Source organism: Capricornis sumatraensis, chromosome 22 (genome assembly GCF_032405125.1).
Source record: "Capricornis sumatraensis isolate serow.1 chromosome 22, serow.2, whole genome shotgun sequence".
Classification (NCBI taxonomy): domain Eukaryota; kingdom Metazoa; phylum Chordata; class Mammalia; order Artiodactyla; family Bovidae; genus Capricornis; species Capricornis sumatraensis.
Window position 1 is genome coordinate 8,023,093 of NC_091090.1, and position 14,878 is coordinate 8,037,970.

A 14,878-nucleotide genomic window follows, 5' to 3' on the forward strand; every position below is an offset into this window, starting at 1 on the left:
TATAACTGCTTTTTATGAAAAGACATATAAATATGTAAAACCAGTCTGGAGCTTGAGTGTTTTTTTTTTCTTCCCAGTCTGAAGAAGTACCTGCCTTTTAATGAAAACTGAACGTGATGTATTCATTTTGAAGTATTTGGGGAAGGTAGTAGGCACTATCAGATAGTCTATAGTTGTGCTATTTATACAGATAGAATAATCAGTACACTGGTTATCCTTGTTAGCGAACAAAATGCAATCTAAATAAAAGTATTTCATATGTAGTATTAGGAAAAATGCTCAAATGCTGCAAAGTTTTCAGTGAAACAGCTACTTTTTAATTATTGAAGACATATAAATTGATATAACTCTCATACAAAAAAAACTTTGGAAACATACCAAGCCATGAAAATGCATACACCCTTTGACTCAGTAAAACCAGTTGCTAAGAATTTATATGAAGAAAATCGGAAACAAAAGAAGGGAAAAGCTTGGTGTGCATAAATCTGTTGCATTGATAAGCAACAAACTGGAAACCACCTAAACGTTCAGTAAGTGGAATGGGAGGCAAATTGTATAACTACACAGGATAGAGGCTTTTGAGAATTAAAAGCAAACTTTAAAATAGCATTTTTCTTTTTAAAGGCAAATTACAACATCATATTTCTCTAATGATTAAAACTTTAAAGAAATGATGCACTTTGAAACGGATGAAGGGGATGAAGTAGTTGTTCAGAGTGGCAACATCAGAGGCGGGGTCTCCCATCTGATGTCATGTTTTCATGTCTTACCAAGAAATGCATATTAGGAGTTGTGTAAGTCTTTAAGTTCAAAATAATTTGATATAGATGACTAAAAACCTGCTGAATGAAGGCGATGTGTTGTACCGAAGGTTCCTTCCCATCCCTCCAAGCTCACTGCCGCGCACTCAGCAGAGGCGCAGTCAGTCACTGTGTAGCTGCTTTATGAACAGGCTGTCTGGTCAGCCGAAAGCCCTGTGTGCCCATGTGTCTAGACAAAGTCCAGGAGAGGACCATAATGCTTCTGCCCCTAGCCAAGCACTTATTTCCCCACATGCTGTTATCCACAGAATAGTAAAATATAGATATATACGAGGTGCTAGATCCTAGTACAAGACAAGAATTCAATCTAAAAACTTCTAGAAAGGTAATCAAAATATTTCTAATTTTAATTGTTATTCACAAAACTAACAACACTGAGATATTTTGTTCTTCAGAAATAACTATCAGTATCAAATGAGTTATATATGACATACACAACCATTATCATTTAAGACAGTTCTTTATCGTTTTTACATGATTGTTTATAGGACTGTTAGGTCTGAACACTAGTTGAATCTGGCTTCAGCGTTCTGCTGCAGCGTTTTGGAAGCAGCCCCTTTAGAATGCTCCAGCAGCTTGATAGCCTTGTCAGAGTTTTCAATGTTCCTAAGCAGAGTCTCTAGTCGTCTCTTAATTTTCTTCTGATCCTCGAGAGCACAGCCGATCACAATGGACTGGAACTTTTGGTCCACCGGCCCCGCAGGCACCTCGGAGGAACACGCGCTGTACAGTGACATCAGGTGACTCCGGGCGTTTCCCAGGTCGTCCAGAAACTTGCTGACCACCTCATCGATGATCCGCGTGGCGTGCTTGAGGGACTCCTGCTGCTGGGGACTCCTAATTGTTTCTACTGAAACCTCCACAGTCAGGGTTCGTCCCATCAGACGGTTCGCAGTCAGATTTAGTTCTTCTCGTTCTCCTAATCATAAAAAGTTTGAAATATCAATCAATATGAGACACACCTACATCCATGTCAAGAACACTAAGGCATTTGTGTGTGGTTAAATCTAGCCTACGAGCACCTATACATTTCTTAAAGGTATATACTGTTAGCAATAAGATTAACTTAGGATGCCAGGGAAGACTGAGGGCAAGAGGAGAGAGGAGGGCGGCAGAGGATGAGACGGCTGGATGATATCACTGACTCAGTGGACAGGAGTCTGAGCACACTCAGGGAGATGGTGAAGGGCAGGGAGGCCTGGCGTGCTGCAGTCCATCGGGTCACAAGGAGTCAGACAGGACTGAGCGACGGAACAGCGTCAGTGGTGAAGAGGATCAGCCTGGACGCCAGGCGACTGCCGCGGTCGTCATGTCTGCAGAGGCTGGGGCAGGTGTGCTGGTCAGAGCAGGAAATGATGCCCTGCGTCTACACGACTATGTGCACTAGAGGCGGAAATGGTAACTTCTGCCTCTCTGAGCTTTTAGCTGAGACCCTGTAATAAGAGAGATTAACAAGCAAAAACAAAACCAGAACCTTATCGTGTAGCCCTCATGTATACATGGGAGACCCCCAGGGAAACTGAGTGACTCCTAGAGATGGCCCAGGCCTCCATCCTCAGGTGGAGATGGGGAGGGAGGCGAGTTTCGAGGGCCTCAGAAAGAGGACCACAGAGGTGAGGTTTTCATGGAGACCCCTCAGAAGCAGAGGTTTCCTTTAGGAAGTGTAAATGTACATTTCTCTTACAAAACTGTGACCTCAGCTATTTCCAGAGCTGCTCCTGTGCCTGTGGTTTCTCAAAAATGACCAGCCCCGATAATCCTTAGGGCAGAGGCATGTTTTGGGCAGCACATCCCGTGTCTGTGAGCACACCGTGCCCAGCTCTGGCGGAGGAAACAGAGCCAAGACCCTGGGAGAAAGGCTGGCCTGAAACGAGGCGCTGACCTCATCCTGTCTGACCAACTCGGCCTGTGGTCTGAGTCTCAGCCAGCACGAGGAGGGTGCTGGGTCATCCTCTCACTGTGCAGCTCTGCGTAACGCTTTCCAAGTTCACTGCTGGTTGGCCGGGGCGGGTAGCGGGCAACGCTGACCCACTGAGGCCGTGTGACGGTTTGGGTCCAGGCCTGGGCTCACCAGCCGGGGCTGCAGGGGCGCCTGACCCCCGTCACGCCTCACCCCGCCCGCTCGCGCCCCCGGCGGGCTCACCGTCGCTGATCTGCCGCATGTCCTGGCTGTTCTGGATGCTGTGGATCATCTCTAGGAGCACCTCCTTCTCCTGTTCCACGGCCGTGGCCGCCTCCCGCAGAGCCTCCACCCTGCGGGCGGGGACACAGTCAGCCACAGAAGCCTCGTGCGCCCCTTCTGCCTTTCCCTCCAGCGTAGCTGACAGGATGATCAGGGGCACGCCCCTAACGCTTCAGTCCTTTTTCTTTCTTATTCTGTACTTTTGTCCTTCTTCATCCACTTGCCCCGTGGCTCCTAGTTGCCTCCCTGCTCACAGGGCAAGCGTTCTGTTTAGTGCTTTTCTGTTTGTAGATAAACATCTGTACTTGTTTACTGTCCCTGCTTCTTCACTCAGCAGCATATTTCACTAAGACCCGCCGGGTTCCCTTGTCACCCAGCCCCCAGCTCCCCTCACCACCCGCCCGTGACTCCTGTCCCCTGAAGGCAGGCCCACCCCAGGGTGGCACAGCTGAGACCCCAGGGTGTGTCACCCTCTGGACTCCTCTCCAGAGCACCCGCACGGGGCGCCCCTGGGCCCCAGGAGCCCCGCCAGCACTCGCGTCCCCCAGTTGACAAGCGGGGTGTCAGCACTTAATCTGTGTTTCTTTCACTGCTGATAATTTTGGACCTCTCTGTATTCCTGTGAGCCTGCTCACAGCCTTTGCCTATTTTGCTCTTTCTTTTTTAAACTGGGGTTACTGTCCTCTTGGCTTATCTCCCATCCGACCCCATATAATCTGTGTCTGGGATGTCCTTCACTGAACACAGAGCCTTACTTTGAAGTGATCAGACCCATCTTTTTCTTGGTTTTGTTCCACCTTCTGGCTCACGCAGTGAATTTTTGTTTCAGGGTCCTCCCATCCCGAGGTCGGAACATACTTGCTTACATCTCCTATTAACTTACCCTCTCACTTTCCTCATACTCATGTCTTCATCCACTCATAATCCACCTCTGTTTATGATTAGATAAGGATTTTGTTTTTTCTCCAAATAGTGAACCATTTTCCCCAACACTATCCACCCTAAATCCATCTTTTCCTCAATGATTTGCAGACTGTCTGCCTCTGAAATCGATTCCTAAGCACCACTTGCCCCAACTCCACCCACCCCCCTCACCTAGACACACATTCACTTACTACACAGACACACAAACACAACCAGTGACTAAAAGATCGAGGCTGTGAAATCATCAGAGCAAGAGAAAACAGAACCCTGTGGGGTCCCCGCCCCATCCCAGCCACACCCAGGCCTCTTCCCCTACAGGCACCCACCTGTCACCCCCAAAATAGCACCAACACACTGTAAAGTCACAAGGTTTCGATTCTCGAGATACTAAATATATGCTGGACTCTGCTTGTGAGAGCAAGTAGAAGCACAGAGCTTGTAAGAACCTTGTGAGACAAATGTGGCTGGAAAGCACTCAGAACCGGGGGAACTCTACAGGACAGTGGCCACGCATCGGGTGGCCTTCCAGTCACACCTTCCACACAAGCAGACTCGGCCTGGGCCACACGAAGGCGGTGGGGTGAGCACGAACCAGAAACGCGCTACGAAAGTGACTCTAGGGTTGAGATGGCACACGAGTCACCGGTAAAGGAGGCCACAGTGGAAGAAGAGCTGGACTTCCCAGCACTCCTGAGTTTGTATTCAAATATAAGGTGACAAAGAGGATTGTTACTCGAAAGAAGTATAATAATAGTAATTTATAATAGTATGTTCATGGAATTGTAACAAGAAAATGGCTTGAAAGGAGACACTCCAAAAAAAAAATTTAATCTGTCATATAAAGATGTTTTGTCATTAAATGAAACCAAATATAGAGGAAATTGGATGGGACTTTTCTCCCAAGGTTAGAAATTGCCAGGCATTTTCCCTGTGAAAAACAGATTTTATTTTTCTAGACTTTTTAATATATGATTTTATGTAAGCAAAGATACAATCCCATTCTTCAGAACGTAGATCCCCAGGATCTGAGGATCTGCTTTCTGGCAGCGTGGCCCTCTCATCTGCTGCCCCTCACCTCCTGAACATTCTTTATCCCTGGCTCAGGTTCACTAGGTGGTCCTTTTTCAAAAGCCAGTCCTTTTGGCAGAACTGTTTCCTTAGCAGCTTCCTCCTTCCTCTCCCTGGAGGCATTCAAAACTACATCTGTCTAGTTTATATCACAGGCTTATCAGTTTTTTATTTTAAAAAGCTGGACCTGGGACTTCCTTGGTGGTTCAGTGGCTAAGACTCCAAGCTCCCAGTGCAGGGGGTCCAGGCTTGACTGCTGCCCAGGGAACCTGACCCCACACACTGCAACTGAAGATGCTGCGTGCTGCCATGAAGACCCGGTGTGACCAAACGAATATTTTCAAAAGCTGAACCTCTACTTAGTTTGCTTAAGTCATCTTGTTACTGTTTATCAGCTACTGGTCTTAATTCAGCTCACATGTGCTGTGTTCAGTCGCTTCAGCCGTGTGCAACTCTGTGATCCTATGGACTGTGGCCCACCAGGCTCCTCTGTCCATGGGATTCTTCAGGCAAGAACACGAGTGGGTTACTGTGCCCTCCTCCAGGGGATCTTCCCAACCCAGGGACTGAACCTGTGTCTCTTACCTCCCCTGCGTTGGCAGGTGGTTTTTTTTTTTTACCACTAGCAACACCTGGTAAGCCCTAAATTCAACTTATATATACATCTTTTTGTCTCTGTCCCGTGTGTTAGTTTTAGAACAGTTAGTTACTAAATATTCAAATATTTCCCACCCGCCCTTCCATGATTTCTCCTGGAACTTTGCCCACAAGAGCCTTAGCCCATTTCACTTTATCCTTCACCTTCTTAACACATCACTTGACAATGCTCCTTGGCAGAGGGGGCAGCTCTGTTTTTACTAGCGGATCCTGCAAGAGCTATGTGTCCAAATTGGGAAAGAACTGAACCTCACAGCAAGGCTGGCCTGGGCTGTGCTCCTGGAAAACTCTCTGCATGAGATCACAACTACGCTTTAACTACGGAGGAACTGTTCAGAATGTTCCGTGAGGACAAAATCGGGAGTGTGTGCCTCCTCGGCTGGTCTTGGCAGCCCGGGGACCAGGGGACGAGGTGCCGGGAGACAGACCCAGCAGGCGCCCCAGGCCGGGTGCGGGCCCGCTCCTCATACCAGCTCTGCTGCTGCGTCCTAGCTGAGTGACCTCGAGCAGTTGCTGACATTCTCTCTGCCTCAGTTTCCTCATTTATGACACAGGGATCATGAGACAGTAGGTGTGACTGAATGAAGTCAACGTGGTTAACTCACCAACTGACAGCACAGACTAAATTATGAGTTAACTGAGATACAGAACCACGAATATGTAGGGCTGACTCCTACACCATTTTCTAGGAAAAATCGGAGCATCCCTGGTTTCTGGTACCCAGGGGCCCTGGACCAATCCCTGCAGTCACCAAGGGGCCACCCCATGCAGCACGTGCCCAGAACTGGGGCCGTGAACACCAGCTTCCGGGTGTTCTTATGCACTCAGCACTATGAACTCAGGATTGTAAGTAACAAGGCTCCTAATCATCACCCAAACAGTAAGGAACCCTCACTGCTGAGACACTGGCGTTAAAACGGGCCGAGGCTCCAGGCTCAGGAGCTAGTCCTGAGCAGGACGGCCTCAGGCGGCCGCTCAGTCCCTCTGGACCTTTACTGCTGCTAAGGGAGGCAATGGATGTCCTCCTGCCTTGGAGGGTTTTGGAAGGTTCATATGATACCGTCTATGAGAAGTGACCTTTTAAATTACAGGCTCTGACACAGTATTAACTGGGGTGCTGTCTTCTGGCTCCGGGGGTCGGGTCAGCCCAGCAGGAAGCTCAGCTAAAGGAGCCAGGTCCCTGCTCCCTCCCTTGTTCCTTGGTGGCCCGGCGCCCAGAAGGCCGCTCTGCGGACACTTGTGAACAGCCAGCTCCCCGTCCCGTCCGTCCCCTGGGCTGCTCTCCACACCTCGTGGCCAAGCATCTTCACCACCAGCCGGAGCTTCAGGGCCACTCACACCCTGCAGAGATGGCATTCAATAGCCCCTGATCTAAACCCAGATCTAAGTGGAATTTTCACTGCTTTCAGTAAAATCATATACTATTCCTACACTTTGAAATATGACATAGTAACTCAAAAAATTCAGGCGTAAAGCATTAAGCTCTACAGCCACTCCTCCTGAGCTCTTTTAACTTCTCAAGCCTCAATTTCCAGCCTGGAGAATGAGGGTGACGTAATTTCCACAAAGGCACAGGACCTGTAGAGTCATGCTGGTTAACTAAAATACCTGTTAGAGGGTATCATTTATGAATTACATGATCACTGCTAAAATAGTAACAATCGTGAGCAAAGTGCTCAGAGCCACTGACAAATGGAAAAGTCAGAGGCCATTTGCACGGTCACGAAAACCCGTAGAGAGAGACATCACCTTTTTAGGAGGAAGCAAAAAAGGAGATCTAGTTTCGTGCTAACGCATTAGAAACAACTGGAGTTTCTTCAGCGATTTGTGAGATGCAGTCAAACATTTGAAAAACTTCAAACACCGTGGACACCAGTTCACATGGCAGGTCTGAAGCACTGAGCATAATTCTATTTTCGATTTCATGCGGAGAAAGTTTTGCTGAGACTAGCGCAGCAGAGGGACAGTAAGCACAGGCCTCCCGGTAGAGCCTGTGACTTTCAGTGTGCCTGCGACACTGCTTTATTAGCCACTCGTGACATGAAAGTAAATGACAGCTAGCACATGAATGTCTTGCTTTCTTTTTAAACTTGATCTTCTGGGCCTGGTTCTAGTTTCTAACAGCACAGTGCTCTCTTCCATGACCCAGCTGCTTTCATAAACTTCTCTATTTTTTACTTAACCTTCCAAAAGACTTAATTTTGTCAGCATCACTTTTTTTTAAAAGAAAGAAACAAAGCTCATCAGTCTAAAACTAGAAAAGTCCTTAAAATGAACAACTGAACACACATTTATCAGTCTCAGCTCAAAGGTTAATTCAGCAAGTGATTAACCACTTGTACACGGTAATCAGAATTCATTTCACATTAAGGAAGCCCTAGAACGTAATATTTCAAACAAGAAACTTCCTTTTAAAGATGAGCCCCTGCCCTGTGTGAGGTATCAATTCAAGTCTTAGAACAATGACTCGGCTTCAAGAAAGGAACTGTGTCCTGCCCGAGCCGAGAAGAAAACATCCTTTCTTTCCAACTAGGGAAGAGCCCCCCTGAAATGGCTGAGAACATGCCCTCAAAGTTCTTGAGACCAGAGATGCTCAGTCACTTGTTAACGCTGCTACATAAAATCATCCACAGGAGCTGCTCTGCCTGTTCCACCTGCTTCAGCTGGAGAAGGACCATTGTCACTCTCCGTGAAATCGTGGTGGTTAGCGTCTCATTTTCTGAGAAGACATTGTTTCTTTCAGTAATAATAAAAAGAACTATACAATAAATGATGAAAGTCAACATAAATATTAATAAATGATAATAAGTGCCTCATTTGGTTATTAATGTACTTTACTGGCAAACAGACCCCTTGTCCTGTTTTGAGATAAAGACACATATGCAGCCCTTCTTAAAATTTTGTCTTACATATATTCCTTTGCTCACTCAGAGTCTGGTAACTGTGGGAAAAATTACCTGTGGTTTTAGGGAGTTTTGGACGCCTTGGTAAGATTTTCCTGTAATTACACCTGCACACAAGTTACACAAACTTCAATGACAATAAGCAGTTATGGGAAGTACACAGAAGTCTTCATTCACTGTTAGAGAAAAAATTATTTCCCAAATTTCTTACACATTATTTAGGAATCCTATACAAGCCGGTGACTACATTTGTCACTAAGGAGTGTCCCCACACCGGTTTCTATAGGAATTGACAGCACAGCCTGGAAAGAATTTAGGGAAAGAGCCGGGGTGAGGCACTCTGTGCTCTGGGAAAACTGGCAAAACAGGCTCTCAGGTTTTCAGGAACTCAGATTCCTAAATCTTCTCAAATTCAGAAAAGCACTAAAAGCCTTAAGGGAGACAGCAGCTCCTTCTGACCGGTGGTAACCTCCGCGCGCCTGACCCCGGGCCCTGCTCCAAAGTCACATCCTCGCTGACCTCGGCCCGACCCTCGCCGCCAGGGCTTCCCTCTGCGCGCTGACCGCCGTGGACACCCCGACCGGGAGGGGACACGCCGACCGCAGTGACACCCCGACCGGGAGGGAGCGCTGCGGCTCGGGCTCTGGCGGCCGGGAAGGTGGGACGGCGCCCGGGTGAGGCCGAGCGCGGCTTGGGGAGACACCTGTCCGCTGCTCTCGGGCCTGAGGCCAGACGGATTTTTCCGTTTTGCAAAGGGCTCGGTCGCCCAGCACGGAAACCACTAACCGGCCCCGGCCCCAAAACCGCACGCGGCGGGGAGTGGGCTGGAAACACCTGGCCCCACGCGGAAGGTTCTGGAAGCTCCGCGGCGGCACGGCCGTCGTCTCGAGTCACGTCCCCCCTACCTCCTCTGTTCGGGGTCGCGCGGTCCCGGCGCTCGGGGCCGCCGAAGGGTGGGGGGCCGCCGCGCCGACCCAGCGCCGCGCTGCCCTCCGCTCCGCCCTCGCCCCCCGGTCCTCGCCCGCAGCTCCGTCCCCGCGCGGCCCCCGCCCCGCGCACCTGAGCTCCAGCTGGTCCAGGCTCTCGAGCAGGCGGCTGGAGCGATCGGCCATGGACGAGGAGCGGCAGAAGCGGCCCTCGTTGGCCTTGGCGCTGATCCTCGCCTGAGCCATCTGCGCCGGGCGGGCGGCCCGAGGTCACCGCCGTCCCCACGCGCCAACCGTCTACTCGGATGCGCTGCCCGCAAACCCGAAGTCGGGGGCCAGGGCACCCAGATAAGGGCGCGAGGGCTTGGCGGCCGGACTCCGACCGCGCGAGCTGCCTCGGGGGCGGCGCGGCGGGGCGGCTCCGCGTGGCGCCAGGCCCGGCCCCGCCCCGAGCACGCCCCGGGGCGAGGCCCGCGCCAACCACGCCGTCGCCCCGCCCCGACCCGCGGAGGCCCCGCCCCCAAGCATAGCCGGGGCGGAGCACGCGTGAGCCACACCCCCACCCAGGCTGGCCCGCGGGGCCCCGCCCTCGATCACGCCCCGGGGCGGGCTCGCGCCAGCCCCGCCCTCTCCCCGCTCCGGGGCCCTCCGCCGCGAGGAAGGGGTCCTTTGCGCAGCCGTGGTTCCCGGGCACCTTCCCGAGGTGAGAACTGGCGTCTGGACGCCAACAGGGAAGCCAACAGAGCAGAAGACAAAAAGCCGCCCTGTCCAGCTGCGTGTAGGGGTCAGGGTGAACCTCATCGTTTTCACACCCACTCTCATGAAAGCATTTGTAATGACTTCTCTGTTTAAAAGTTATTGGTTGGAATTCGAGAGAAATGATTGTTATTTAAGGCCGTTTCTAGCCCCATTTGTATAAACCTCCTGTTATGAGAAGACCATGGAGGCCGCTCGGCCACCGTGCAGGTCAGGGAGTAGCAGAGTGGTGGCGGGGCCGCAGCACACTAGGCCTTTGCTCGCGTTTCCTCGTGGCGCTCTGCCCAGCAGTACACGGAGGGGATGCACAGGGCACCGGGAAGGGGATAATAACAGTTCAAGGCTGGAGCCCAACCTTTAATCTGAGATCAAAGTCGAGGTACTTGAACAGAGAGGAGGCCCCTAAGGCTAGATCCCAGTTCCTCTGAACTCTTAAATACTAATTCACAACTGCTGTAGGGAGTCATCTGGCCTCATTCGACGTTTTACTGTATCATGACAAACCTGGAATCCTTAGACATTTTGTCAATGTGCTAGACTCTCTCACACCTCAGACTCCAACTCCAGAGAATACCCAGGCCCGTCTTCACTCCCCACTGGGCCAGCATCCCAGCCCTGCCCTCCCATCTGGTCTGGTGCTCTCTGCACCACTGTCTGTGCTCAGCTCAGCAGCTGCAGTGATCCAGAATAAGGCACAGCACATGACTCCTCAGAAACCTTCAGCGGCTCCTCACTTGTGAAATGAGTAAAAGCCAAGGCCTTCAGAAGAGGCCTCAGAGGACTCTCGTCGCCTGCTGCCTGCACTGGCCTTGCTTTGCATGTCTGGATAAGCTCACTCCCTACCTTCAGGCCTTTGCTCAAGTTCTCTAAGGACCCAGACCACTCTAGTACGAACAGCAAGCCCCGCCCCCGCCTCACCTCCACCGGTTCTCAGCTCATTCGGGCGGCTGTTTTCCTTCCTCATCTCAGCACCCCACCCCCCCAAGTGTGCCCCACTGCGGAGGTGAGGGCTTCCTTTTGCTCACTGATGTATTTCAAGTGCTTAGAATAGTCGCTAACAAATGTTAAGTACTCAATAAATACTTTGTGAGTGAAAGAATAAATGGTTTAAAAGAAATTTAAAAGAAAAAAAATTGATGGGAAAAAAGAAAGCTCTTTCAGTTGAGGGCTATGCTACTGGGTTTCTGGTTACCCTGCCCAAGGAGTCCAGGAGAGTCCTTGCACCTTGTTCTTGGGAGAGGTCTGAGTGGCCAAATGGTCAGGAGTCGGAAGAACGGATTGGGCTGGTAGGATACCAAGCATCCAAAAACAAACTCTTTAAGGAAGAAATTTTTATTTAAGACAGTCAACGATACCACGAACCCGACGCTGTCAGTACATTACCTATATGTCCTTTTTAAAATAAACACGGTCATTCATCATTTCTTTGACAAAAGCAGTTATTCAGGTATAAGGCGGCATCACAATAAAAATTTTAAAAGAAAAAAAAACCTATCAGTAAAATGAAAGACGAATAAAAGCAAACAAGCAAGCATCGTCAGAAACATTTACTCTTGATAATATTCCCCGTTACTTTATGTAACATCCACTCTCCTCCATGTGTCTAAATGAAGTTCAAATTACGACGCAAGCTGGTTTCATAATTATAAGAGGAACCAGAGATCAAACTGCCAACATCTGCTGGATCATCGAAAAAGCAAGATTTCCAGAAAAACATCTATTTCTGCTTTATTGACTATGCCAAAGCCTTTGACTGTGTGGACCACAATAAACTGTGGAAAATTCTGAAAGAGATGGGAATACCAGACCACCTGACCTGCCTCTTGAGAAATCTGTATGCAGGTCAGGAAGCAACAGTTAGAACTGGACACGGAACAACAGACTGGTTCCAAATAGGAAAAGGAGTACGTCAAGGCTGTATATTATCACCCTGCTTATTTAACTTATAAGCAGACTACATCACGAGAAATGCTGGGCTAGAAGCACAAGCTGGAATCAAGATTGCCGGGAGAAATGTCAATAACCTCAGATATGCAGATGACACCACCCTTATGGCAGAAAGTGAAGAGGAACTAAAAAGCCTCTTGATGAAAGAGGAGAGTGAAAAAGTTGGCTTAAAGCTCAACATTCAGAAAATATTCAGAAACATTCAGATCACGGCATCTGGTCCCATCATTTCATGGGAAATAGATGAGGAAACAGTGGAAACAGTGTCAAGACTTTATTTTTTGGGCTCCAAAATCACTGCAGATGGTGACTGCAGCCATGAAATTAAAAGACGCTTACTCCTTGGAAGAAAAGTTATGACCAACCTAGATAGCATATTCAAAAGCAGAGACATTACTTTGCTAACAAAGGTCCATCTAGTCAAGGCTATGGTTTTTCCAGTAGTCATGTATGGATGTGAGAGTTGGACTGTGAAGAAAGCTGAGCGCCGAAGAACTGATGCTTTTGAACTATGGTGTTGGAGAAGACTCCTGAGAGTCCCTTGGACTGCAAGGAGATCCAACCAGTCCATTCTAAAGATCAGCCCTGGGTGTTCCTTGGAAGGAATGATGCTAAAGGTGAAACTCCAGTACTTTGGCCATCTCATCCAAAGAGTTGACTCATTGGAAAAGACTCTGATGCTGGGAGGGATTGGGGACAGGAGGAAAAGGGGGCAACAGAGGATGAGATGGCTGGATGGCATCAGCGATTCGATGGACCTGAGTTTGAGTGAACTCCGGGAGTTGGCGATGGACAGGGAGGCCTGGCATGCTGCAAATTCATGGGGTTACAGAGTCGGACACGACTGAGAGACTGAACTGAACTGAAAAATGATTTTTAATTTTGTAATAAGTATAAATACAATCAGTAACAATTATTAAAACATTAAGCAACCCAAGGACCTTATTTTAAGGATCATGATGACTACCCCTTCCCCACTGTGTCACTCTGGACCATACACATCCGTGTGTCACAGCAACACAGCGCCCCCGCGTGGCGGGCGCCTCCAGCACAGCCGTCTCCTGGACACCCGTTCAGCTCCCACTGCTGAGCAGGTTCCCCAGACGTCTTTAAGGTCCAGCTCTGTAACCACCTCCCAAAACCTTAAACTACTCTAACAAATTAACAGTACAGTGTGCTCACTTTGGAAAAATGACTACGACATTCTCAAGCTATGACGTCTACTTAAAAAGCAAGCAGGGAAGACAGAACTGACAGTTTAAGAAAGAAGTAACACAAACTGGGGTTTCCAATGTGGACTGAAAAGACTATATAATAATAATAAAACAAGTCATACTATTTAACACTAAATTATCTAGTTGCAGAGAAAGACCAAAGTTCTAGCTATGATTTTTTTTTTTTGTCTTAAAGAAAAATTTGTATCTATAGAAAATTTTAAGTTTGGTAAATAATTACTACTCAAAATTTTTAGAGATGACATTTCTGGTCAAATAACATGAAGTATATTCACAAAGACTGTATGACAAGCCCCTTCTTAGTCTCCTAGTTATATAATATTTTTTATTATTCATCATGGGGCTTCAACATTTAAAAATTAAATATGTAATACCAATTGTAGGACATTGATATTTTAATGAATAACTAACATGAAGATACTTCCATATGAAATAAAAATTTTAAAGGGTTAAGATTACGCCTGAGTAGAATTTCAACATTATTTTCTAAAGAATACTATGTTTACACAAATATATATATATAAAAGGACTAATATTAAAAGTATGCCTAATTCTATGCAAATACTTTTACATCATTCCCTTTAAACAGTAAATAATACAAGTCATATGAAAGTCAAAGTAGGTAAAAAGAATGGAAAAAGTTTCTTTTTACTACTTTCAAAGAAATTAGGTTAGTTTTCTTTTTCATTCCAGCAATGTACAGCTCTAATTAAAGCAGGACTATACATCTGAGTGAAAACCACAAAGAACATTGGTGATAAAATTTTTCATCTGTTTTCACAATCAGTTTCCATTACTCTCTTCCAATGATCATAAAAAGACCTCAAAGATTATATATATTGGTGCCACATGAGAAGTAAAATTTACAGAAAAAATGAGCTATGATAGCTTTATTTATATTCATTTTCACTCTTAAAAAAATAAACTAGAATCATCTGTACAGTACAAATAAAATTAAAGAACCAATTCTATTTGGGAAACATATAAACAATAGTCAAGGGCTTCTTTATTTCTTTTTTTAAAATCCTTTTAACCTAAGTATATGAATTCAAGGTTACCTGGGAAACATGATACCAATATTAGAATATATGATTTGTATTTGCATTAATATATTCTGTTCCTCTATACATTTTTGCAAGTGGCACAAAAACACAAAGCAATATCAGAGTTTGAACATACAAAAGCAAAAACTGTGTGTTTTCAAATACATTTGTACTAGTAGATTTGTGGTCTCCTTTAGGAAACAAACTCAAGAATTCATCATCCTGAGTCTCTTCAAGGCCACTTGATGTTGTGTGGTAATACCTTTAGTTACATTTCCTCAAGACTTCTTCTAATAGCTTCTTCTAATTCCACATCTGCATTAAAAAAGAATTTTAACATTTAGGGCAGAAAACTGATAAAAATGTACTTAATGTAAGTCTCATCAACTACATCTGTATTTTCAGGAAGAAAAGCA

The 14,878-nt window shown here is 47.2% G+C and overlaps 2 protein-coding genes across 2 annotated transcripts in view; both read right to left on the minus strand.

Annotated features, from left to right (window-relative positions):
* Nucleotides 1–348: 348 nt before the first annotated feature.
* On the minus strand, nucleotides 349–9,861 carry BAG2 (BAG cochaperone 2). Its single transcript, XM_068960803.1, has 3 exons — nucleotides 9,615–9,861; nucleotides 2,965–3,074; nucleotides 349–1,740 (listed from the first exon to the last, which is right to left on the minus strand). Exons 1-3 carry the CDS (start codon nucleotides 9,725–9,727, stop codon nucleotides 1,328–1,330), a joined length of 636 nt encoding a protein of 211 aa, XP_068816904.1. The 5' UTR covers nucleotides 9,728–9,861; the 3' UTR covers nucleotides 349–1,327.
* A 3,306-nt stretch (nucleotides 9,862–13,167) lies between these two features.
* ZNF451 (zinc finger protein 451) overlaps nucleotides 13,168–14,878 on the minus strand; it is a 96,650-nt gene continuing 94,939 nt past the window's right edge. Inside the window, exon 15 of the mRNA XM_068960661.1 lies at nucleotides 13,168–14,777. Within this exon, the coding sequence (XP_068816762.1) occupies nucleotides 14,731–14,777 (47 nt within the window). The 3' untranslated portion in view covers nucleotides 13,168–14,730. The remainder of the gene's footprint in view (nucleotides 14,778–14,878) is intronic.